Genomic DNA, 26,903 nt, shown 5'->3' with positions numbered 1-26,903 from the left:
CGGGGTCTAGGGATATTCCGACCATTCTGTTCAGACCCCTTCCAACAAGAAGGGCAGAGTTGTAATTTTCCACTGAAATAAACAACTTTTGTAACGGAGCCACCCTGTAATTTGGGGGGGGTTCACAACACCATGAAAGGCTGAGAACGCCAGGCTCTCAGACGAGACTCACAAGGATGGGGAATGATGTCACCCTTATGCACCTCCTCGAGTCTCCAGGGACTCTTCCACTCTAAGAGGCCCTGACGTCACAGGAAAACAGAAGGCAAGGAAGGGCACCTGTGAGGAAGGGTGGCTCATGCGGGGTAAGCAGCCAGCCGAGGCCGCCGCTCTCACCCCTCACGTGACCAGGGGCCCCCCTCCTCTGGGACACAGCTGGGACTCCAGCGCCCAGAACGACCTTCGGCCCCACTCACGACGGGAAGCATGTTTCTAGAACAAAAGGGAAGAGCCAGGGCAGAACCTACCACGCTAGTCAGATTGTTTCCTTGCACCACACACTGCTCTGAGGCCGGCCCGGGTCGGGGCACTGCATTTCACGTCTTCCCGGCCCTCTTCACAGAGCCTCAAGGACCTCATGAGCTAGAATCACACAAAGGCCACAAGTGTGACAATCTCCACGCTGAGCTGCCCCTCCTGCACCCCTGCCCGGGCCAGCTCACGAGCCCACTGGCGTCCTCCCACTACAGGGGTCTAGCCAATCTACCCCGGAACTCAAAAACACAGAACAGCCATTTGCTTTCTCAGTTCCACCTGGTCCGAAAGCCAAGCCCGGGGCCCCAGCTGACCCTCTGGCACTCTGGAGCCGCTCTGCCATGGGGGGAGGTCAGGAGGGTCCCACAGTCATCCCACCTGCACGAGAGCCCTACCGCCTGTGGGAAGGATACAAGAAAGCTGAAGACAACCGAAACCCACAGCCAGACAAGGTAACCCTCCTTTCCTTCAGGGCTGAGCAGAGGGCTTTCCCAACCCAGAAGGCAGGGCAAGGGTGGATGGCTTAAGGCTCAGCCAAACCCACCGGTAAAAGGAACGCCACTCAGAAGTTCATGTTTGGTGTCCATCAGCCATGTTAAGACTTTCCCTCAGGATACAGAAGCACAGGGCTGGGAGAGCTCAGAGTCCAAGCCCTCCAGGGAGCCTCCAGCCTGTTAGCAATGGAATCACAGGGCAGACAGGTGAGCAGCACGTGACACCTCATCAGGTAAGGCAGTGGAATCAGGGCTGACCCACAGAGGACACTCAGGCTCGGCTGCTCAAATGACAATGAACTCTTCCAGGCACGGATGACGGGGGTCTACTGCTTCCAGATTTACAACAACCATTCCTTCTCCGTTAAGAAAGAGAAGCCAGGTTTCCTCTTTGGGGAGTATCCAAGCTCAAGCTATAAGAACAAAGTTTCCTTACGTTTTGAACACTCTAAGTAGGATTCCAAAAATTATGATGAACACAAAACATGCAGCTAAGCAGGCTCCAGAGAGTCCAGAAACATCTCCACGTGTTCAGATCATGTGACAGATGTTGCTTTTGGTGTCAAAACGTGGAGTAGTCAGTTTCGCAGTTAGTCCCACTGCATCCGTGACGTCTCCCAAGCTTCTCTTGACCTGCACACCAGCTTTCAGCCAAACCTGGCTGAGGGCCTAAAGAGACTTAATTGGGAGGGTCATGAACACACCAACAGAACCAAGATCCACCCGCAAGAACACAGGCTAGAGCAGTGAGCCCCAGCAGAATGCCCCCTCCTACGGCCACCTAATGAGGGTCAGTGAAACTCAAGTTTGTTCTGCAGCCCCAGGCCCCAAGAGAGAGGCAGCCAGATGTCTTTTCCAGCTCAGGGTGCATCTGCAGAGGACAATGAATGGAGGGAGAGGAAGGCAAGGCAGGGTAGAAGTTTCCATCCAGATTTCCAAGGAAAGCTCCTCAGGTGGAGAGAGGCTTAGACAAAAAGCAAACACCAGTGGCTCGATGGCTGGAAGGTAGGAGGAGTTATCAGTTTTCTAGTCTTTGCAGATTTAAGAATGAAGCACGAGGGTCCTCTGAGCCCAACAACAAGGCAGCCTGGGCTGTGCAACTCTTTCCGGTGGCTTTGGCATCATGACAGCCTGTGTGCTCTCCATCCCTCTTCGCTCCCAAGTGGCAGGACTGCGGGGAAAGGCACATCACAGCAGCGTTGCCCGGGGGTGGGCTTCCTGATCCAGAGTTAGATGTCCTCACGGGTGACCACGGGAACACAGCGTCCCTGCACCCAAGGCTCCAGTGACAGAACCGAGTCCCTGACCCGCCTGGCTATGTGCTCAGGCCGGTGCCTGCTCCTCCCACACTCCTGGGTGACAGTCACAGAGGTCGTGGTCGCAGGAGGCTCAGTAGAAGCGCTTTCGGCTCTGATCTTGCCATTTGTTGTAGAGTATGAGCCCAATGACAATGGCAAATACGGAAAACACCAAAGAGAAAAAGACGATGAGAAAGAGGGCCAGGCCACTCAGGGGCGGCAGCGGGGCTGTCACTAAGGAAGCAAGAGAGAAGCAAGTCAGAATGAGGGAGCCCGCCCGGTGGGAAGGACCCACCAACAAGCTATCGAGTCCCCACTTCTGGGAGCTAGAGCGCAGACTCTCCCTTTCCGGATGCCGCAATTTAAAACCTAGACAGCCCACAGTCTGCTCATCTGGAACACGGAGACAAGTGAGAAAGCAGGGGCAAGTGCTCCAAGCGCTTCGGAGAAGAACCCCGAAAAGAGGCAGCCCCGCCAGCTGTACTGCATGTCGCCCCAGACCCCCACAGCCCTCAACCTCCTCACTGGCCCTGGGGCCTTTCCCCAGGATCCCCCGTGCTCACTCTCGGGCAGTTTCATGTTGTCCACCGAGGGCAGAAACACATCTCGATGCAGCTTCTCCTCTTCTGGGGTTCTCTCCACCGTCAGCTCAAACAACTTCAGGGAAATGACGTCATGGTTGTCTAAAGAAAAAGAGAACCAGGATTACTCAAGCCACCCTGAAAAGAGTGTCTTGGTTCAAGCTTCTAATCCACGGCTAACAAACAGTGACCTGAAAAAAAATAACTGAAACTTCTGTTTCTCATCTAAAAGTAAGGACAAAGAACAGGGAATATTCTACATTATCCTGTATTTATGGTTTTTATCAACAAGCATGCATTACCTATACAATTTTAAAATTTAGAGAGGGACTTCCCTGATGGTCCAGTGGTAAAGAATCCGCCTTCCAATGCAGGGGACGCGAGTTCGATCCCTGGTCGGGGAACTACAATCCCACATGCCTCGGGGCAACTAAGCCCATGCGCCTCAAGTAGAGAGCCGGCGTGCTGCAGACTACAGAGCCCACGCGCTCTGGAGCTGCGGCGCCACAACTGCAGAGCTCACACACCCTGGAGCCCGCGCACAACTAGAGAGAAAACCCGCACGCCACAACTAGAGAGAGAGAAGCCCACGTGCCACAACGAAAGATCCCGCATGCCACAATGAAGATCCCGCGAGCCACAGCTAAGACCCGACGCAGCCATAAATAAATAAGTAAATAAAATATATAAAAAAGGGAAAGTCAATGTTATAAAAATAAATAAAAATAAAATAAAATTTAGAGACGATACAAGAACCCCCAATCACACGTAAAACCTTCTAGTGAAAGGAGACACAGTAGCCCCACAGCTTCCCTTTAACGTGGACAACACACACAAGCAAGACAGGAGAGGGCCTCACAGCAGCTGTTTAATGGGCCATGAGCAGGGCACGGCTATTGGCCTGGAACACACTTCCCTTCTGGACTGTGCCTAATTCTCTGCAGCAACTGTGACCCTGAATCTCACTATTAATTACCAGAGAAGGATGAAGAAGTTAGGGACTCAATTTTTTCTCTCCTTTTTTAAAGTAACATTATAAATTCAGACAGTCAAACATACTTGACGTGTCTCAATACACTGAAGTTGTATCTCTTACTGGAGCTCAACCCAACCCAACTTTATCCAGTGGGAGCCTACTGAAGTTGGCTCCCAAGTCCCTTTTACACGAACCCAGAAGTTTTTGCTATCTTCCTTGCTTTTCTAGGAAGTTTTCAGCCTGTATTTCCTACCTTAGACCTGGCAATAGCCATATCCCCAAGAAGCTCTTGTTCCTCTTAGTATTGGTATTCGTATTAAGAGACCACAAATAAGAGTGCTAGGGGTGCTCGTTGCTACTAGGTTGGTTATTGCAGACTGGATTTCTTGCCATCTCTATTATTAGGAAGGCATTTACAGCTGCTTGGACTCTTAGAATCTTTGGCAGACCCCCAGGTAAAAAAAACTGGATTTACCTTCAATTAGAAAAAATGTTTTCTCTGCCAGGACTGAGATTAAACCACGGGACAGGATAAAGAGCCACAGTGATGCTCCTCACAATGTAGGGGCATCAAAGGCTGGGACAGCTGTGATGTGTCCTTTCTCAGCAGTTTCCAATAATCCACAGCAAAACAAGTTAAGATGTTAACAAGAAAGACCTTAATAGAAAGACGCAATTTGTATTTAGGGGCATCCTACAGGCGGAGAACATGGACGTACTAACCTAGGTACTACCGCCAAGAACTTAGAACAAAGGACTCCTTAGGATAAACAAAAAATTATTCTCTTTGGCCATTTCCAACAGTTGGGAACAACTTCCCACTGACAAGTACAACAGGAGGTTAACTGAGCAGGTCCCAGAAGCCTGCAAGCTCAAAGGAAACTTGTGGACAGGGATACCTCTTTCAACTTGAGTCACGTTACAAGATTCCATAGCAAAGATCTCCAGCCTGTGCCTCCCCTTACCTGTGCCAAGGTAAGATGTCCCACAGCTCTGGCCTACCTGCACAGTATTTAGAACTAGCTGCCAAAATTAATCTCTTGTAAGTGACAAAAAGCAGATCAATGATTGCCTGGAGGCAAGGTAAGGGAGGAATGCTGCAAAGGGGCACAAGAGAACTTTTCCCTGATGGAAACATTCTGTATCTTGACTGGGATGGTGGTTATATATATGTAAGTATTTGTCAAAACTCTTCACGCTATATACTTCTGTTATGTGGAAACCATATCTCAATAAGGTTGATTTTTTAAAAAAAAATTAGTTGCCAGGATTTACAAAATCAGATTTCATTAAAAAAATCCAGATTTCCAGCTTCTCTTGAAAAACTAGAAGACATGGCCTCACTGAGCCCACATTTTCTATTGGCAACAATGGCTGAAACTGAGTGGACGCTGCCCATTTCAGATGGGGATTTGCCTTTCTTTCTTGCCAGAAGCAAGCTCTACTTCATCCTAGCTTCACTCATAATACATTATATCAAAAGAACCAAAAGTTTAATGCTTTACCTCTTCTGAAAAGACGTTATGATTGATGCTAAAGCCAAGGGAGAGAATAAGCACATAAAAGAAGCTTCTAATCGGAAACAAGTAGGAAGAAAATCCAGAGGAGAGAGAACAGTAGAAAAGCCCGGTACTGCTAACGCCACATAAGCCAAGGAAGGCAGGGGTTTCAGAGTAATTGGTCAAACAAGCTGAAGAGAGGACAAACAGCAAGCACACAGAACAGCGAAGAAACATTAGGAGCTTTTACAAAAATACTTGTGCTAATAGCATGGCGGAGACACAGGCCTGAGTGCAGCATTTACCATGGTGGTAAATTTACAGAGGTGGATGTCTTAGAAACACAAGCATCTGCACACACAACACATTCAAAAGTCTGAGCACAAGGGAGAGTCTGGGGGTCGGAAGAGGGAGGGCAGAGTCAAGGAAGAGCTTTGTTAAGAGAAAGGGAACTAAGCACATTAGGTGAAAGGACAGGAACCTGACTATAAAAAGAGGCACAAGAAATAGGAAAGCACAGAACTCAAAACACAGGCTGGAAGAGCTGGCTTGATGTAGAGGCAAACACTGCTTTCCATTAGCACCAAACATCTCCTGACGACAACTGTGCTAGATAACCCCCCGCCTGGGCTTTTAAGGGATCTGGACACGAGAATGCAGGAAGATAAGCGCTCACAGGGCACTTGTTTGCCAGAGCTCTGCCTGGCTGGCTCTCCCCTCTGAGAAGCCTCACCCAGGCTGCCTATCGAGACGTGACCTCAGTTAGGGCAAGTAAGGAGTGCACATGGCAGTACCTGAGAGATCCCCAGTGATGGAGGAGGTGCCGAAGTAGTAGCCCCGGGGCAGACGGACACCGGGCACCTCTATGCAGTCCCTCCACTCATGCTTGCCATCGATGTCCATCATTATCTAGAATAAAAAGAAGAGATGGGGCTTCCCTGGTGGTGCAGTGGTTGAGAGTCCGCCTGCCGATGCAGGGGACACGGGTTCGTGCCCCAGTCCGGGAAGATCCCACATGCCGCAGAGCGGCTAGGCCCGCAACAGTGAGAGGCCCGCGTACAGCAAAAAAACAACAAAAAAAAGAAGAGATAAATCAGGGCCAGGCCACGGAAGCGGGAGCGAGACAGCCCATATCGCCAACAGTTCCAGAACAGGGACTCACCGTCAAATGCCTCTTGACATAGCGAATCACAAGGAAGGTGTCATAATGGAGATTGCGGACAATGGCCGTACAGCCCCCCAGCTCTGTAGGCCGCCCGTCCCGCTCGTGATCATAGCTGAGGGAGCCATTGTTCACCATGGCTGAGATGTAGGGGAAAACCCGCTGGGAAAGCAGGGAAGGAAAAGCAGAGAACGGTGAGGAAGTACTCTTAGGAACACCTGTGCAAACAGCATCAGGAATTCTGCACATAAAGCTGAGCTCCTCACAGCAGACCAGACAACCACTCTGTCTCATCACTAGCAGCCCCCAAGAACCCACACTGAGATGGTCACTCGAGGGACATGGCCCAGAAGTGACGGACCTCTCTACCTGCCTTCAGGAATCCTCCTTGCACCCATTTGGGGTGGGTCTGAAATGGCCCCTCTGACACTCTGGAGTCTGACTGCAATCCTCCCAAAGATCGCCACTTGGCACTTATAGTCTACCCAAGACTGTTGTTTTTCTTCGTGTGTGTGTGTGTGTAATGGCCATGTAAACTTCTTGAAGAGAAAAATCATTTATTATGCCTCTCTGCATGTGTCCACCTTAGCTCCATCCCTTCCCCACCCCAGGGCAAGTATTTTGCACACAGAGAGGTACTGCGAAAATACCTGTTCAATCAGGGAAATCTTTCCATTCAGGATAGCACCTTTCAAATTCTAAAATTCTATAAGCATATGATGCTAAATGGGTCAGGACTCAGAAAGGGCAGTGTCAGAACCAGGCTGCAAGGTGGTGTTCTCCAGCCACAGATGACTATTCTTAGTCAAAAGACCATCCAGCCCATTTAAGCTTCACCACACATAACTTCTCCCACTAATACTCAGGGCGAGGTTCTCCCACTGAAAGTTGCCCCACATGCCACCCATTTTCCCACCTACTTCAGAGGCCCTCTCTCTCCAATAGACTCGTGGAGCAAATTCTTCCCTAGAAATAATGAGCTAACCATTCCAGAACAAGCCCAGTGCTAAGGCAGTGCAGAGAGGCAGGGGGATGAAAGGACAGGAAACATGAGACATGCCACTTCTTTGGTGAGTCCCTCATTGTCCTAAACAATCAACATGCAAGGTGAAGATGCAGTCAGAATCGGAGACTGGTGACTCCTGAGACAATAGCCACACGGATTCTAAACAGTAGCAAATGTTGGATGGACACATAGGGAGTATGGGATGGCCATGGTGGGTCAAGAACTGAGTACCTGGACTCCGGGAGAATATCGTCTCTTCTGGGCCTGAGAGGGTCCAGCAGGTTATTATAAAAACAAGAGAGGGCACAGAAGACAGGAGACCAAGTCAGAAAGAAACAGCCATGGAAGAGCTATGACCCAGCTGTGGTGGATGAGCAAACCCATCTAAATCCCCAAACAGAATTTCAGGGTCCATGGAAGGCATTTCGCAAGTCCTCATACCCCTCAAAATTACAGGCAAAACTATATGCATAGGTGTTTGTACATTTTCTAAGGAGAGGGTCTGCTGCTATCGTCAGATTCTCAAAGGGGTCCACTAGGAAGACCCCTCTAACCCACATGGGGTCCTGAAACTCTCTGTAACTTTATAAAACACACAGCATCACACTCTCCAAGCAGGTCTCACTTATGTCTCTGACAGTCCAAAAGTCAGGCCATGAGTTGGTCTGTACCCAGACTACAGTATTTCTTTAGCAAGGGGAGGGACAGGAGTGATAAAGAGGGCTAAATTCTTCCAAATTCAAGATGTCCTTTGCTGCCCAGGATCTCAGGATATAGCTCTTGCCCAGAAGACAAAAATCCCACCACTTGAGAGGCTATCAAATTAACTCTAATCCAAAGGGATCATTTACCCTGTAATTGAGCCTTATGGACATATATTTCCAAACAGTTATTCTAACCGACAACATGTGGGCAAGAAAAAGCTCTGTGGGAACGTTGCAGCAGGACAGACTTAGAAAGAAAAATCACAAGGTTCAAGCATGTTGAGCTTTGCTCCAGAAAACTGCTACAGTTCTAAACTACGAGCAATAAGAGATACCCGTACAAGCTCAGCTCGGCCCTGCCCTACAGGAAGTGTGGGCAAAGGTGGAGAACCCAAAGCGTTCCTGCCCTCTAATACTTAGTGAGCACCTGTTACGAGCCAGGCACAGTCCCAGATGCTGGGAGCTCAATGGCAAACAAGATAGGCAGACATCTGCTCTCATGGAGCTGACATTAAAGTGGAGGGGACAAACAATAAATAATAAAATCATTTGAGACTGATAAATGCTATGATGAAAATAAAATAGGTAACACAATAGAGACTGATGAGGAAACATCTCTCTGAGGAGACAACATCTGAGCTGAGACCCAAGTAGTTAGAGGGAATCCACCAAAAAATCCGAGGGCACAGGAAGCATGAGGTGAGCATATTCAAGGACCAGGAGATGACAGGGGTGTCTTCAACCCAGCTAGTGAAGAAGGGGCTGGTGTGAGTTGAGGAGGGAGCCAGCTCACACCAGCCCCTCACAGGCCACAGCAAGGGTCTGGGGTGAGCCTCAGAGCAGCGGCTCTTCTCTTGTGCCACTGGTGGCGTATGTAGAGGATTACAGAAAGGTATGAAATGAATCAGTGGATGATTAAACTACTGGAAAACTACTCTTCTACAACTATCATTCAGGAAAAGAGAATCATGAGTATGTTACCAGCAGTTCACAGAGATGGGCTTCTGACAAGAAAGCCCGTAACTTCAGTGAACAATTAGGGAAAGAAGGGATTGAAAATGCCCTCGTGAGCTCTGATGATCCCAAGGCTTGCTTCATTTATCAACCCCAGCACCTGACCTGTGATCAGAAGTTGAAGTTGTAAAAAAAAAAAAAAAAAAGAAGTTGAAGTTGTAACTTTCAAGGGCGTGCCTAGGACAGCGATCCTTAACCTAAGGGGACCTTACTCTTCCCAAGGCTGGTGAAGCAGCCAATCAGCCAGTATCAGCCAGAGGCAAGCTGGGCATCAGGATGACCTGGGGGAGCTTTTCAACTGCACATACACGTGGGTCCCGCAGTCAAAGAGCCTCACTCAGTAGGTCTAGAATGGGGCATGGGACTATGTATTTTTTAAGAGGCACCACAGACGACTGGGATGTGCAGCCCAAGTTAAGAAATACTGCCTTAGACAGAGTCCCACAGCTTTGGAGCTGGAATCTGTCTACTTCAGCAACTCCTGACTTGGCCTTCCACCTTCCACCTCACATTAACGATGTCTTTAAATGCCATCTTAATGTCTATGCCCAGTCAGGAGTTCTTGAAGGGTTCCTTGGGTACCCACTCGTTTGACAGAGCAGCTCATTTTGTTTCCTTGGAAAGCAGCCTATATACAGCCAGAACCAAAGGCAGAAGAATCACCCTGACTCGGGCAAAGGTGGTAGTTTCATTCCTAAGTTAAGAGTCATCAAAAATTAGGAACTCCTACCTATTGTCCAAATGGTTGATGTCAGAAAGGTGGGGAGGTGTCTTCCACTTTTTGTATTACAAGGCCCTCCACACGGTATTGCACCTTCAGTGTAACTTGATTGAAAAGAGACTCATGAACTTGTGGTTGTGTGGATCCTATGCTGAAATTCCACAGGTGCAAAGCACACAGGCTGCAAACCACTAGGTGTAAAAAAGAGCACACATGGGCCTCCCTGGTGGCGCAGTGGTTAAGAGTCCGCCTGCCGATGCAGGGGATACGGGTTCGTGCCCCGGTCTGGGAGGATCCCATATGCCGCGGAGCGGCTGGGCCCGTGAGCCATGGCCGCTGGGCCTGCGCATCCGGAGCCTGTGCTCCGCAACAGGAGAGGCCACAACAGTGAGAGGCCCGCGTACAGCAAAAAAAAAAAAAAAAAAAAAAAAAAGAGCACACATGGCCCTCTGTAATCAGGGAGACCTGGGTTCTAAATGTAGTTACACCACTCACACCTGTGTAATCTCTCTGAGATTCTATTTCCTCACTGTAAGCAGGGAGAATAATACACAGCTCACAGGGTTAATTACGAAGATGAAATGAAATATGTAAAGCATTTAGTACAGTGTCTGGTATTCAGAAGGGAGTCAATAAATGTTCATTCAACCAATGACTAAATTAATGAATTTTTAGATATATTGTTCACAGGTGTTCATATATAAACACAAAGCCAAACATATGTCTTTTAGAGCAGTAATTCCCAGACCATTGGCTGTCATGGACCACTAAAATCTCTAAGCATATTTTTGGGATTAATAGGTTTGCCTTTTCTTGCTTTTTTTTTTTGCCTACTAAATATATTAAAATATAATAATGAATGACAGGACAACCATCTATAATAAACATCATTTTTTAAAAGAACATTTTAAACCAAAAAAAGAAAGAACCATATAATTTTATAATAAATAAATAATTAATAAAACATTTCTCATTTATGAAAAGTCACTTCACTGTTTCTATTCTTAAACCAGTGAAACTCTGTAACCAACCAATATGAGTCTATGAACCAGCATCTAGGAGCCACTCTCTTAAAGCAGGTTTACCAACCTAAACCCCAGTGCAGTTGAGGAAGCTGGCCAAGTTTGCTCCCTGGAACCTAGATGTGAAAAAAAGGAGGGTGGGAGGGGAGAGGGAGAGCACAGAGCCACACCAGCTACTGCCAAGATGTCGGTAAAACGTCCCTGGGAATGTCACCTAGTGGTGTGAATACGAATAGCTAGCGTTTTTTGAGAGCTTACTCTGTGCCAGCCACTGTACTCAGTAATGTACACATATGCGTTCATTTAATTCTCACAACCCTGGGCTTCCCTGGTGGTGCAGTGGTTGAGAATCTGCCTGCCAATGCAGGGGACACGGGTTCGAGCCCTGGTCTGGGAAGATCCCCACATGCCGCGGAGCAACTAGGCCCGTGAGCCACAACTACTGAGCCTGCACATCTGGAGCTTGTGCTCCGCAACAAGAGAGGCTGCGGCAGTGAAAGGCCCGCGCACCGCGATGAAGAGTGGCCCCCGCTCACCGCAAGTAGAGAAAGCCCTCGCGCAGAAACGAAGACCCAACACAGCCAAAAACAAATGAATAAATAAATTTAATTCTCACAACCCTAAGAGGTAGTACCGGTATCTGCATTTCACAGTTAAGAAAACTTGTTTAAGATAATGGAGGTATTAAGTAGGGAAACCAGGGTTTGAAACCAGGTAGTCTGGCCTTAGAGCCCTGGCTCAATCACTACGCCACACTGCTCTCAAGATCCATCAGTATCCAACAATGGTTGGTATATACTTAGATACAACCAAAACCAGCAAACAAACAAACAAAAAACCTAGGTCTCTAATATACCCTGAAACACAAAGAAATACTGGAAAATGGCTCCAAACTAAAGGAAAGGAGAGATATGACAACTGAATGCAACACAGGATCTGGGGTTTTCTTTTGCTATAAAAGACACAGTGGGGACAACTGGTGAAATCGAATAAGGTCAGTAGATTAGATAATAATATCGTTATCAATGTTAAGTTCCTGATTTTTATCATTGTGTTTAGGGAAAACAAGTGAAGAATTTAGGATTAGGTAAACATGATGAAGGCAATTTACTCTTAAGTAGTTCAGAAAAAATATACACGTATGTATGAGGTCAGACACACACACACACGCATGAGCACAGGGACAGACAGACATACACATATACAAGTAAAAGAAAAGGACAAAGCCAATGTACTAAAACATTAACATTTTCGGAAATCTGGGTGAAGAGCATTCTGGAATTCTTTGTTGCATTACTGTTAGTTATCTGTAAGTCTGAAATTATATCAAAATTAAAAAAATTTTAATGATTAATCTGAATCTAGTATTTACCACACTTTCAATTTTTCTGTCTAAAAAATTTCAAAATTAAAAAAAGGTTTAAAAGAAGTATGTTAAATATGATGCAATGTTTTCATTTTTAAAAAGGTGTGTATAGTTCTGTTTTTGTTTTAGTCTTTTCTGATTTTTCTGTAACGAGCTTTTACATAAAAATAAGAATTAACAAAACAAATGCCTCTTCTACAGCACCTCCCTTCACACCTCCGTGTGACCGGCCCCTTGGCTCACCAAAAGAACACACTCACTGCCACTTCCCAGACAGATCCTTTTCAGACTTTCAAAACTTTCTAAGTCACTGGTCCTACAGTACTCTTCATCCAACTAACCCTTTGTGCAGGAATCTGGATAGAGATGACTGATTCACTGAGCAATACCCATCCTACTTAGAATGGGTAACATCAGTGAGATTAAGCAGCATGAGAAGGTCCCTGCTCCATAAGCCCCCAAACTCCTACTAACCTAGACTAGCTGTGACTCTGTCTCCAAGTGTCAAAGCTCCTCAACTGGAGGATACGGAATAGTGCAGCCTCCAGGCCAGCTGACTGCCTGGAAGTGCTTCACATACTTGAACATTAATTATCATGAACTCTTAAACTCACAGAATGATTTTAATCCCATTTATCTTAGTTGTGATCCCCAACTAGAACAAACCCAAACCATGTAATGTGGGGACTTCAATAGAGTACTGTAAAATCAGGAAACCTTAAACTCGAAGTATGCCCCAAACACTGAAGTTCATAACCCACCTACCCAGATTAAAGGGCCAAGATGCAGAACACAGCCTAAGAGGCAACACCTTAATCTCACTGCTAACCACCATTATGGTAGTATGTGAATACTTCTTGCTAAGTCTATGGAATAGGAGATCCTGTCTATAGTTCTACTGTGGGGAACCCATGAATCTCCTGACACTGTATATAAAATCCTATTGTATTCAAACCTACCAGAAAGCCGTACATTTCTACTTCCCCTGAAAACTAGCTCTCACCAATGAAGCTCAGCCTCACTACCTAATCACATCTGAGAGCTTGCTGGACCTAGTTTCCAAAGGAGTGTCTCTTAGAAAACACTGCCTCACCAAGGACTGAGAAAAAAACAAAACAAAACCTAAGTCACATCCAAGTAGTATAACAAGAGAATTTCAGAAGTTATGGAGTTCCTTTAATACTGTAAAAACTCTGTCCACCAACAATAAAGAGACCAAAAGGGATTAGTGTCTTCATCAACATAAAGACTTGAGGGAATGTGCTTTTCAATTGGAATGGCGTATTATTGTTAATTTTCTTCCAGTTTCAAAAGAGGAAAAACAATCATCACATTAAAAAAATACGGCAAGCACCTCAAACTAGACTTCCAAGCTGGCCTGATCTGAGAAGAGCAGTGGGCTGCTCGCAACGCTTTCCAACCAGCTGTTTCTGCCCCCAGGGGTGAGGCCCGAAGGTCCCACTGGGAAGAATGAGGGCCAAGGCTGCAAAGGGCTGCACTTCTGGGCTCTCATTCCAGGAAGGCCCCTTGCCACCATACTCTGATTTCAACTGAGAGAAGACATTCCTACTCCAAGACTGCTACTGAGTTCTCTGCAACTTTTCACCAACATCTGGGCTCTCCTGAGAAACAGATGACCATCAGCTGATGACTTCCTGGTGCCAAGAAAAGATGATCAGGTTGTGTTTTAATCAACATTGTAAAAAGTTAGCAATGCCAACATGTAACTCACATACCACACAATTCACCTATTTAAAATCTATAATTCGGGGGCTTCCCTGGTGGCGCAGTGGTTGACAGTCTGCCTGCCAATGCAGGGGACATGGGTTCGAGCCCCGGTCTGGGAGGATCCCACATGCCGCGGAGTGGCTGGGCCCGTGAGCCATGGCCGCTGAGCCTGCGCGTCCTGAGCCTGTGCTCTGCAACGAGAGGCCACGATAGTGAGAGGCCCGCGCACTGCGATGAAGAGTGGCCCCCGCTTGCCGCAACTAGAGAAAGCTCTCGCACAGAAACGAAGACCCAACACAGCCATAAATAAATAAATTTAAAAAAATATCTACAATTCCATGGGCTTTAGTATGTTCACAGGTAAGATTATGATAACCGCAATGAACTGTAGAACACTTTCATCACCCCCAGAAGAAACCCTGTGCACTCTCCCCACCCCAGCCCCCAACCCTGGCAACCACTCATCTACTTTGTCTCTATAGATCTGCCTATTCTGAACGTTTTTTATATATGGGATTATACACCATGTGGTCTTTTGCGACTTGCTTCTTTTGCTTAGCATCTTTCCAAAGGTCATCCACATTGAAGCATGTATCAATGCTTCATTTCCTTTTAATGTTGAATGATATCCCATTGTATAGACATATTTTGTTTATCCATTCATCAGCTGATGGACATTTGAGTTAGATCCATTTTTGGCTATTTTGCTGCTGTGAACATTCACGTAACTTTTTGTGTAGACATGTTTTTATTTCTCTTGGCTGTATATACCTAGGAGTGGAACTGCTGGATCATATAAACTCTACATTTAACCATTTGAAGAACTATGGAATAGTTTTCCAAAACAACTGTACCATTTTCCATCCCCACCAGCAGTGTATGAAGGTCCAATTACTCCACATCTTTACCAAACTCGTTATGTTTTTTTTTATTTTAGCCAGACAAGTGGATATAAAGTGGCATCTCATTGTGGTTTTTTTCTCACTGTGGTTTTGATTTGTATGCCCCTAATAGCTAATGATATTGAGCATCTTTTCATGTGTTTATTGGCCATTTATATCTCTTCTTTGGGCAATCTATTCAGATCCTTTGGCCATTTTTCACTTGGGCCATCTTTTTAATTACTGAGTTGTACCTAGAATATATAAAGAACTATTACAAGTCCCTTATCAGATATACAATTCACATTTATTTTCTCCTATTCCATGGGTTGTCTTTTCACTTTCTTGATAGTGTCCTTCAAAGTATAAAACTTTTTAATTTTGGTGATTCACGTTTTTTTTGTTTTTTTGCTTTTTTGCGGTACGCGGGCCTCTCACTGTTGTCGCCTCTCCCGTTGCGGAGCACAGGCTCCGGTCGCGCAGGCTCAGCGGCCATGGCTCACGGGCCCAGCCGCTCCGCGGCATGTGGGATCTTCCCGGACCGGGGCACGAACCCGTGTCCCCTGCATCGACAGGCGGACTCTCAACCACTGCGCCACCAGGGAAGCCCACGTTTGGCTTTTGATCCACTTTGGGTTAACATTTATGTATGGTGTGAGGTAGGGAAACACTTCATTACGCTGCCTATGGATATCCAGTTGTCTCAGCACCATCTGGTGAAAAGATGATTCTTTCCTTATTGAATTGACTTGGCACCTTTATCAAAAATCACTTGGTCATAATTGTGAGGATTTATGTGTGGATTTTCAATTCTATTCCATTGACCTATATGTCTATCCTTATGCCAGTACCACACTGTCTTTATTACTGTAGCTTTATAGTAAGTTTTAAATACAGGAAGTGTGAGTCCTCCAAGTTTGCTCCTCTTTAATCAAGAGGAGGCTATTCTGGTTCTCTTGAATTTCAGTACTGATTGTAGAATCAGCTTGTCAATTTCTGCAAAGAAGCCAGCTAGGCATTTGAAAGACAGGGATTCCCTCAAATCTGTAGATCAATGTGGGGAGTGTATCACCATCTTAATGATAGAAAATTTTCCAATCCATGACATGGAATGTCTTTCCATTGACTTAGCTCTTTTTCAGTTTCTTTCAACAGAGTATAAGTTTTTCAGTTCAATTTATTTCTAAGTACTTTATTCTTTTTGATGATAGTTAATGGAATTGTTTTCTTACTTTCATTTTCTGATTGTTCAATGCAAGCATATAACACACAATAGATTTCTGTATGTTGATCTTATATCCCGTAACCTTGCTGAATTCATTAGTTCTAATAGCTTTTTGTGAATTCATTAGGATTTTCTATAGATAAGATCACATCATCTACAAAGAGAAATTGTTACTTCTTCCTTCCCAATCTGGACTAGCTGCCCTGACTAGAACCTCCAGTACAATGTTGAATAGAAGAGGCAAGAGCAGGGCTTCCCTGGTGGCGCAGTGGTTGAGAGTCCGCCTGCCGATGCAGGGGACACGGGTTCGTGCCCCGGTCCGGGAAGATCCCACATGCCGCGGAGCGGCTGGGCCTGTGAGCCATGGCCGCTGAGCCTGCGCATCCGGAGCCTGTGCTCCGCAATGGAAGAGGCCACAACAGTGAGAGGCCTGCGTACTGCAAAAAAAAAAAAAAAAAAAAATTGTAAAAAAAAAAAAAAAAGAAGAGGCAAGAGCAGATAGTCTTGCCTTATTCCTGATCTTAGCAGGAAAGGATTCAGTCTTTCACAATTAAGTATGATGTCAGCTGTAGGGTTTTCATAAATGCCCTTTATCAGGTTAAGCTCCCTTCTATTACTAATTTGTTGAGTATTTTTATTATCATAAAAAGGTATTTAATTCTGTCAAATACTTTTTCTACATCTATTTATATGATTATATGGTTTTTGTCCTTTATTCTATTAATATGGTTTATCATATTAATGCTCAGATATTAAACCAATTGTGAATTCCTAGCATAAATACAGTATATTTATACATGGTGTATCCTCCTTTTTATATGTTGCTAGATTTGGTTTACTAGTATTTTGTTGATGACTTTTACATCTATACTCACAAGAGATATTGGTCTGTACTTTCCATTTCTTGTGATGTCCTTATCCAGCTTTGGTATCAGGATAATACTGGCCTCAAAGAATGAACTGGTTAGCATCTGCTCCTTTGATTTTTCATATGGGTTTGAGAATTGGTATTAATTCTACCTTATGTTTGGTAGAATTTACCAGTGAGGCCATCTGGGCCTGGGCTTTTCTTTGTGAGTCACTTTTTAATTACCAATTCAATCTATCCAGATTTTCTATTTCTTCAACTATCATTTTAACAGCCATTTATGGTCTGACAATCTCACTGTGGCACAGGTGGTACCCTGTTCTTCAAATACTAAAGCTCCTGACTTACCTAAACAATTCTTATATTGCTCATGGGGGAACTGAGGTTATGTGATTTTGAACAACGTGTCCTGATTTCAGGGAGGCAAGCCTAAACACAACTTAAATCCTAAACTCTCTCACCCCCTTCTCAGATGCATTAATGTTGCTAGTATTTTCCCAATATTTCCTCATAAACAAATGTGGTAGACAGTGAACTGAGCAACGATGTCAAGGGCACTCTGGTGACAAGGAAACAAGAAACCAGAGAGACAATTTTACCACTGCCTTGAGGGATCTGCTGAACTGTTCCACAGCCCCTCCTGCCTGCTCCTTGTCCTCCTCGTCCAGCACATCTTCAACATACGACGTTTCCAAATTTTCAAAAGGTACTATTATTTGTCACCCTCTCCTTATGAGCTCAAGATAATAAAGCAAAATAAAGAGACTGCAGTCTCTGGAGTCAAACCCACTACCTGGGTGTCACTGACAAGTTTTTTTTTTAACCTTTCTGTACTTCAGTTTCTTACCCATAATGTAGGGATAATAATAATATCTACCCCAAGGGGTTGTTAGGATAAATAGGTAAGGCATGTAAAAGCACTTAAAACAATGCCTGGCACCTTCAAGTACGATGTTAAAGAAAACCATGCCGCTAACAAAACACATTTTTGACCCCACCCTCTAAGACAGTACCAGGTCGTTGGGATGTAGAGAGTAGTACACTTTCTCCACTCTCTGCACTGAGCATAAGCTCTGAGAACTGAAATTGCAGAGGAGATCACTCCGAGAATGAACATCTCCGTTCTCCAGGAAATCAACCTGGCATGAGGAAAAAACAGATGGGAGGTGGCAGAACACCATAATTTAAAGTGCAGCCTGTGCAATCAGGTGGCTGTCACCTGAGACAAGACACTGCTCCAGTCTTCTGTGTATGCATTGGTAAAGTGGGAAAAATAATACTGACTATAAGGAGATCTGATGAGGATCAAAGGAATAACTGTAAAGTACCCGGCACATAACAGCCACTAAAAAACAGAAACCGGGCTTCCCTGGTGGCGCAGTGGTTGAGAGTCCGCCTGCCGATGCAGGGGACACGGGTTCGTGCCCCGGTCCGGGAAGATCCCACATGCCGCGGAGCGGCTGGGCCCGTGAGCCATGGCCGCTGAGCCTGCGCGTCCGGAGCCTGTGCTCCGCGACGGGAGAGGCCACAACAGTGAGAGGCCCGCGTACCGCAAAAAAAAAAAAAAAAACAGAAACTGCTTTTATTCATTTTTTAAAAATTTAGTTTTAATAAATAAATTTGTTTAATAAATAATATGGAAACAATGACCTGACGTTGATCCAGGGGTTCTTCATCCTGGTTATGTATGGGACTCTCACCTGGAGATCTTTGAAAAAGTAAGGTTGCCCAGATTGCACCTAAGACAAAACAGCATCAGGCTCTCTGGGCTCGGGGCCTGGACATCAATAGTTTTAAATGCTCTCCAGGTAATTCCAAGTGTAGCTGGGAGTAAGGCAGAAAAGAAGTCCCGATTTTTACCATCTCAAACTAATTTTTTTTTTTTTTTTTTTTTTTTTTGCGGTACGCGGGCCTCTCACCGTTGTGGCCTCTCCTGTTGCGAAGCACAGGTTCCGGACGCGCAGGCTCAGCGGTCATGGCTCACGGGCCCAGCCGCTCCGCGGCATGTGGGATCCTCCCAAACCGGGGCACGAACCCGTGTCCCCTGCATCAGCAGGCAGACTCTCAACCACTGCGCCACCAGGGAAGCCCTGAAACTAATTTTTTTGATTCACATCTACTCTCCTTACAAAATGAGGCCCATCAGATCTGCCCTCTCAACCAGAATTACTCCTATCTGATGGAGACATGGAAGCTAAAAGAGTCTGAACGATTTATTTCTGGGAGAAACAGGGAGCCACGTTTAAAACTCTAGTCAAGCCCTGAAGCCCACACCTCTTATTCAGATGTATTTCTAACTACCACCACTATTTCTTCAGCGGGACTGCAAACCTTCTCATGACATTCCCCTCATTAAAATCCTTTAATGCACTTACCCCCTTAAAATACTTAGAAACCCAGACTCCCCAACAGACACACCACCCTTCAGAACCTGCCCCACAACGTGCACGGTGAGGACGAGTCACCTACATTCAGGATGCTCTGCTGCCGGTCTAAACAGCCAAGTCACCAACCCCCAAGGAGACGCTGCTCAATCTCACAGGCCAGTTAACTTGCTCAAGAGGGAAAAGTGTTAGCAGCAAAGAATGCAATGTGAATGGCGGCCCTGGAACATGGCGAGACTGAGGGCCCTGCTTTTCTTTCTACCCTCTTCTCTCCCTGACCCCCCTTTTTCCCCTCACATCCACTTTCCCTTCTCTGACTTTATCACCTTAACACATGGCTTTTCCCTCTGCACTGGTTCCTAATTCTGCAGATTTCAACATCCATGTCACTTCCTGGAAGAAGTCTTTCCCAACCACTGTCCCCACCACCACCGTCCCACCCCAGGTTAGATGCTCCTGCTGGGTCTTCCTATAGCCCCCCTGGAGCACCCCCATCAGCACCCTCACTACTACATCAGCACCCCTGCTACTAAGTGCAAGGACTGTGCTGGTCTCGCTAATTCCCAGGGCCTGGCACCTTGAAAGTGCTTGACGTCTGATGGACGGAAGAAGAGCCCAGAAGCAGCGTGGAGAAGCAAGTCTATAAATGACCCACAACAAAGGTTCCTCTCCTAACTCAGGTCTCACTTTCCACTTCCTCTAAGCAGAATTCTGTGGGGAATGTGAAAAACTGTTGAATCTGGGTGTTGTATATACAATGATCTGTTCATCCAATTTTTTTGTAAGTTTGAAATTTTTCATAAGGAACTTTTGGGGAAAAAAGTAAAGTAAGTTCTGCCTCCATTCCTAATCCTGCCTTTCTTGCTAAATATTATTTAGCAACAGGATACCCAGCAACAACGTGTCCTAATCATCTTCCCACCATCTGCTCTTAGGGCCATTAGGCAGAGAGCGAGCACAGACCTGTTGCTAGTGTAAGACAGTACTTAAGAACACTCAGGGTCAGCTAACAAAAAGAAGCTTCTGCCAACAGCCAGATACTGGGTTTCAACAAAATGCTGAGATTTCATCAATTTATTTTTACAGCCTTTCCTAGAGGAGAGGAGACTTGCTGTGCAGTCCTCTGAGAAGAGGAAGAAGAGGATGCTGGCAAGGGGGAGCAGCTACAGAAGAGAGCTCAGCAGTGATACAGGACGTCAGGGGAGTGGAGGTACATAAACTCAGCTTGCTCTGTGCTGGCCTAGGCGCACCAACCAGCCACGCATGCTCAAGCCCAGGGGCTCCCAACGTGCACAAGAGAGCACACTGTTAACACTAAAGAAGAAGCCCCCATTCACGAGAGCCATTCCCAAGACTGTGCACCATAAACAGTTCTATCTAGAAAAAACCCTGACAGAGATGTTAACTCTTGAAGTTCAGCAGGTGAAGAAAATAGAACCGAACCCCTCACTTTCTTTCCCCTCTGTTTCCTCTTGAACGACATTCCTAAGGCAAAGGGCTGTGACGTCAGGGCAGCTGACCTAAGCTCTGACACTTGCCATTACCTCTTGCTGCTTCTCCTCATTGGGATACGTGTCTACAAATACTCCCAGCCCCACAAATTTGTCCATGTTTCCAAACACAGGCCCTAGAGAGAGAGAACAGATGATGAACAGTGAAATAAAGCCAAGAGTTGATAAAGGAATAATACATCACTATGATAGAGGAAAAAGTGAAATTCACAAGATTCCCCAGCCTCTCCTTAAGATGAGGAAACAGCTGTAAAAGCACCCAGTGAAGGGCACGGCCTGTAACAAGCATCCAGTAAGCACCTGCAGTTGTTTGTCATTAAAGGTGGGGAAAGAGAGAAGGCCAGCACCACCCTGTTTAGCACCCCAGTTGCTCCCTGATCCATACTGGTTGCTAAGGCGCCCCTAAAGAATTCTGCTTCACAAACACTTGGTGACGACTACACCCCTGAGAGAACTGGATTCCCAAGTTTCCACTTCTTGTTGCAGAAGAGATCAGGTCAAATCAGGCTGAGTTTTGCCATAACTTGGAGCAATGGCTCCCACACAACGAGGAAAAATAGATAACTCTTCTCCTTTCTCCTGACTCAGGAGTTCTGAGATCGGTTACTATGCATGCCCAGAAGAAACCAGCGTGCCCAATGCATGCCCAGCGTTCGGGACAGGCAGTGCCTTCCTCCGGCCAACGGGCCGGGAGGTTTCAAAGGGAAAGCGGAAGTTACCAATTAGCAAGAAATCACCCTGGGATGAGTCAAGTTCAGCTGCTTTTAGGACTCAGACCCCATTCTAGAGACTAGACAGGCCAGTCTTTATCTACAGACATCAAGGGAGAGGGAAAACCGCTGGCACTGTGGAGACGCACCCTTCTCAAAAAGAGGGCACACAAAAAAGCAGGCCTGTCACACACCCCACAAGAGCAACCCAGGGTCCCAGTACCTGGCTGCATCCGATCCTTCGTGTACCAGATCGCCAAGCCGTCCCCGTGCAGGTTCTTCTTCCCTTGTCCGTGGATTTTGAAGTGCACCTGCAACTCCCAGTCTCTCAGGAAACATGGCTAAAGTGAAAAAAGACCCTAGAATCAATGAGGAACATGAAACACGAAGCCCTCAGGCCCTCATCCACAGTCTACAGACTCGGAAAACACAAACGCAGGTGACGTGGGGCTAAGGGGTAAAACCGAGATCTAAGACTTGCTAAGTGTTTGTGTGGTAAAATTAAACAGACTGAGCCATTCAACTGCATATGATATTTAATATGAAAAGTGAATAAACCTCCCCATTATCTTCACCATCTCTCAACAGAAACAGGATAGCACTCCAAAGTTGGAAAAGACAAGAGAACTTCGTGTTAGAGCACTGTGATCCTACATCCACCCAGCAAAGGATCTCAACCTACAGAGCAGAGGTGGCTGATTAATTAACACTCATCGGCAACTTAAGATCACCCCTCTGACAGAAAGACTCTAAAAAGCTTGGATTTCAAGAAGGGTCAAAGCCCCATTCATTACAAAAGAAAAAGATAAGCTAAGTCATTCTGCAAAGGTCTCCAGGAATAATTAGCAGATGCTATAAACAACTCTAATTGGCTAGACTTGGCCCTATGCCAAGCTGAGGGGCACCCCAGAGTTCCCTTGAGAAGGGGTAAGCTATGCCCCCACCAACCTCAGGCCCACGGCCAAGGAGCACAAATGCACCAAAGGAGAACACCACCATCCCCAGCACAGGGACAGCCTCTGGTGGAAAAACATTTAAGGAGGTGGTTACCAAACAGACTCTTGTTTTTCTTCTTTTGAACTGTGTATCAAAACCTTGGAAAAATGGAGAAGGAGGTAAGTGGATGGTTAAGTGTTCTAAATAGTTGAACACTTTTAACCGACTTTCAAACCAGAGTGGGTATTTGATTTACAGAGGCTCCTGGTTAAAGTTCACCGTGAAGAAAGAAGGGAAGGAAGAGCAGATAGACCAGTGGGGTCCAGCCAAAGGCCCTCCAAACAGATTGTTCTGGGGAATTCCCTGGCGGTCCAGTGGTTAGGACTCCGCACTTTTGCTGCCGAGGGCCCGGGTTCAATCCCTGGTCAGGGAACTAAGATCCCACAAGCCTCGTGGCGTGGCCAAAAAAAAAAAAAAGATTGTCCTGGCTCTTGAGCAACATATTGCTAGATTATTTTGTTTTCATTTTTAATTTCTGGGAAATCTTCCAAAAGTGTTAGTATTAGGAGTACGTAGTCAAAAATAAAAGGGGTATGGATACTTCTGAGTTCACCAAACAACCCTGAAATCTCCAATAGCTTTCCCTCCTCTGATGAGCCCAATCCCTGTGTTGTCATTCGGGGTTCTCATCTTTCTGCTATTTCATTTAGATTTCATAGCAAGAGTGAAATTCAGTGGCAGGAAGCTGCCCCATAGCCAATGGGTAGGTATGATGCCTCTGGGGAAAGGGCAGGGCCAGAGAAGTTCACACTGAGCCAAGAGGTGTCTGCCATTTATCCTTGGCCTTGTGTAGCGCAATGCTATACAGCCTTGTGTAGCGCAATGCTATACAGTTTTGCTCAGGGCTATGTCTAACAGTGGGTCTCAAACTTTGCTGCATATTAGATTCACCTAGGGAGCTTTTAAAAATCCCAGTATCTAAGCTGCACCCCATTCCAATTATTTCAGAATCTCTGGGGGTGGGACCCAGCCACCAACTCCAATGGACAGCCAAATTTGAGAACTGCTCAAACAAATCCATCCTATTCAAATAACTCAGAAACAATGCCAAAGCTCATTCTGAGAGTCAAATAACAAAAAATACAGGTATCAGAGAATCTGAAAAAGAGCAAGATAACTAGATCCTACACTAGAATCACTGCTACATAAAAGGGTTACGTAGAGACAGCTAGAAAGACAGCAGCAAAGTCTTGGACACAATCATTTATAATCCATAGACCTGTATCAGTGAACCTTGTAACAGAGGTGTAACAAACAACAGCACATTTCTATAACCATTTTAACTTTCCAAAGATTTTTCATGTCTATTGCCTTATTTTATTCTCACAATAACCCTGGTGGGCAAGTAGAACAGATATTATGAAGCTCATTTAACAGTTGGAGAAACTGCAAACTGAGAGAGGATAAATAACTGCCAGGGCTCACAGTGGGTCTGTGGCACAGCTAGATTGAGAACCCAAGTCTTTCAACTGCCAGCCCTTCACCTCTTCTACCAGAACACACTGCCCTGCATTCTGTCCAAGACCGAATTCAGCACTGTAATCTGGGATAAGGGGCCAGCTTGTGCAAATAGCTCCACGTAGAAACTTCCCATCCCGCTGCTCCTTTAGAATTCTCTGCCACACAAAATGAACAGGGGAAATAAATCATTTCCTTTTCTGAGAGTCACTTGTCTACAACTAATGATAAAAACCATGTACAAGTAAGTTCTTAGCTTCTGCGAACCCATGAGAAAGTGTTAAAGGATGCCAAGGTCACTCCTAAAAGTGGTCATAAAAGATTGAGAAGGAGCCCTGGAAGCCGAAAAGAAAGCATCATCTTACACTTGTACAAAATCACAGTGCAGCCACACCAGGAATACTGCATTCACTTCTTGCCGCCATACCTCAAGGAAGACAATGTAGCTAGAAAAGGCCCAGAGAAGGACAAATAAAATGATCAAGGGCTCAAAGTGGCTTTTACACGAAAATAAAATTTAAAATTCGACTCAAAGGGAAATAACAAGGGGTAGGGGGTGGTGTTACTGGGATGAAGCTTGAGATAAATTTAAAAGAGCAGTCTTCTATTTCATAAAGCAAAGTAATTAAACATGAGTTAACTTATTAACCCGCAAAATAACACTATCAGGTCAATCAGGAATTAAAGACTGCTACTTTTCTATTTTCACAAAACAGAATCAAAACTGATTATTTAATATACTTAGGGCAACAGAGCATCTCCCTAAATATCTGATTTCACTATGAGGGTCATGATCATCTCTGAAATGAAAATCCTTGATATCCACAGAAGACAGAATACTGGGATAGACAGTGAAATTAAGTCAGTATGCCACCGGTGAACTTTTTAGTACTTTCTGGGTCAGCCTCACAGGAGGGAGAAAGATTCTTACCACCCGGTTCCACAGGGCACCCTGTTTACTTTGCATATCTGGGGTAAGGCGGATATACTGGGTCATCACCATAGCATTGCCCATCAGATTCCACAGGGAGGAACTGCTTGTGCCTACACCTAAGGAGAGGAAGCAGATCAGTTCATTCTCTTCAACACCAACCCGTTCGGAGAGCCACCATGGACCCTCCGAAAGCTGGACTCATCACCGCTTTTTCCCCTTTCATGTCACTCGATCTCCCATCTTCCGTCGCTCATAACATCTCAACTCCTTACCATCTTTACAGTTTCCTTTCACAAAGACTTCCTCAGGTGAAGACCCCAGAGCACATCAGGGCTGTCACTTTATCCATGCTACAGTAGCCACAGCTCAGATCCATTCTTCCCCATTTTGTACGTGAGTAAATTTTAGCACCATGAAATAAAAAAATTTCCCCAGTTATACCAAAAGAGCTCGACCCTTTGGGGCTCTGGGGCTTAATCACATTCTTTCTTTGAACAATCCAAGCGTGAAGCTACTTTTCTCCTTACCTCAGACTATCAGCCCCTTGAGAGCGAGAACTTTGTGTCTGTATAACCCACAGTATTAGCAACGAGAAGGCACTGGATGCATCTGCTAAGTAAATAATCACCCTTAGCAGCAGTGTATACACTCTTGCACTTTGTGTTTTTGTTTGTTTGCTGTCCCCATATCCTCCAGTGGGGAAACAGGCTTGTGTTAATTAAGCCATCTACGCTGATTTGGTCTTCTTTGTAGCTAACCATGTACATTTTCTGGTTGATAAGCTGTGCCTAGCAGCCTACGAACACTAAACAGAGCAAAGCTAACCAGCCTCTTTCATTAATAGGACTCCTGGACTGGAGAAGAACACGTGTCTTAACTGACAACAGAATTTTATCTTCTCAGTCCGGCCGAGTTCTACCCTACCTCTGCCGCCTGCTTTATTTCTAGCACATCCACGGCTCCATCCGGAGCCCGGCTCATTGCTAGTGGCCCTCAATCACTCCCATCGGTCGCAGTTCTCTCCCCTTCCCACATTCCTCCTGTCCAACTCTAAGCTCCCCTTCCTCCAGGCCCGGCGCTAGTGGCATCCGAGAGCGCGGCTTCGACCTGCTGGAAACTTCCAGCGCTAACTCCGGGGTGGGAGGGAGGGTAAACGGGCCCCTGCCCTTCGTACCCGTGGCTCCCAAACACAGCGAGAGCCCCCGGTGCCCCCACCCACAGCCGGCAGCATCCTCGGGGCCATGAAGCCCTTCACCGCCCCCGCCTGTACGGACAAGCTCAGGTCCGGAAGCTCTCCCCATGCACGACCACCTCGCCCCCGACGCCTCACCCTGGTAGGGCTTCGACAGCGAGTGCTCCCGTTTCAAGTACTCGAACGTTTGACCCGCCCTGACTTGCCGTGGCCCCTGCCCAGACCCCAACAAAAGGAGAAGGAGCAACATCCTGGACCCATCCCGAGCCGACAAACGCCGCCGCCACCGCTGCCACCACCCAGAGGGCTCCAGGGCCGCCGCCATCTTTCCCACTGCCTTCCCTTCATCGAAAGCCCGCCCCGTCGTCCAAGCCATTGGCCCATGGAACCACCTGCTTCACGTCCTATTGGCTCTCGTCGAGTCCCCGCCCCCACAGGTGAGCATTTCACCGATTGGCTGGCTTGAGTACCAGTTTGCCTTGCCAACTCAGGAAAGGGGCGCGGCCGAATGCCTCGATTCCCTTATTTGCATTAGTCCTGAGTGCCACTAGGCCTGCTGAGATACGTAGTGATTTCCATTTCGTCTATACATTCTAGAGTAAATTTAAAGAGATAAAATGTTTCTTCCAGTTCCACGCAAACGTTCTAGCCTCTCTGCCATAGTACTCTCCTGACCGTGCGGATCTATCAACTGATCTA

General features: G+C 46.2%; 1 protein-coding gene and 1 non-coding gene across 5 annotated transcripts; one reads left to right on the top strand and one right to left on the bottom strand.

The window, feature by feature from the left end:
• Positions 1-1,049: 1,049 nt before the first annotated feature.
• Positions 1,050-26,541, bottom strand: LMAN2L (lectin, mannose binding 2 like). 4 transcript variants are annotated; one of them, XM_060117526.1, is made up of 8 exons: positions 26,343-26,541; positions 25,010-25,128; positions 21,848-21,965; positions 20,948-21,030; positions 6,485-6,646; positions 6,117-6,231; positions 2,830-2,949; positions 1,050-2,500 (listed from the first exon to the last, which is right to left on the bottom strand). In XM_060117526.1, the coding sequence occupies exons 1-8, from the start codon at positions 26,527-26,529 to the stop codon at positions 2,358-2,360; spliced, it is 1,047 nt and encodes a 348-aa protein (XP_059973509.1). In that variant the 5' UTR covers positions 26,530-26,541; the 3' UTR covers positions 1,050-2,357. The 4 variants fall into 4 exon arrangements, with proteins under 4 accessions (XP_059973509.1, XP_059973511.1, XP_059973510.1 ...); XM_060117528.1 differs by lacking the exon at positions 26,343-26,541 and adding an exon at positions 25,285-26,183; XM_060117527.1 differs by lacking the exon at positions 6,485-6,646.
• Positions 22,921-22,993, top strand: TRNAK-UUU (transfer RNA lysine (anticodon UUU)). Its single transcript has one exon. It is a non-coding gene; the product is annotated as a tRNA-Lys (tRNA).
• Positions 26,542-26,903: the final 362 nt, after the last annotated feature.

The sequence above is a fragment of the Mesoplodon densirostris genome, chromosome 14 (genome assembly GCF_025265405.1).
Source record: "Mesoplodon densirostris isolate mMesDen1 chromosome 14, mMesDen1 primary haplotype, whole genome shotgun sequence".
Classification (NCBI taxonomy): Eukaryota; Metazoa; Chordata; class Mammalia; order Artiodactyla; family Ziphiidae; genus Mesoplodon; species Mesoplodon densirostris.
This window is presented reverse-complemented; position numbering and strand designations above follow the sequence as displayed.

What these genes read in the sequence shown, in the direction of transcription:
- LMAN2L (XM_060117526.1), bottom strand. Translation starts at nt 26,529, where the DNA reads ATGGCGGCGGCCCTGGAGCCCTCTGGGTGGTGGCAGCGGTGGCGGCGG. An exon ending in GCTGTCGAAGCCCTACCAGG is followed by an intron (nt 25,129 to 26,342) that starts GTGAGGCGTCGG and finishes TCCTCTCCTTAG; the next exon opens with GTGTAGGCACAAGCAGTTCC. An exon ending in GTGCCCTGTGGAACCGGGTG is followed by an intron (nt 21,966 to 25,009) that starts GTAAGAATCTTT and finishes TTTTCACTTTAG; the next exon opens with CCATGTTTCCTGAGAGACTG.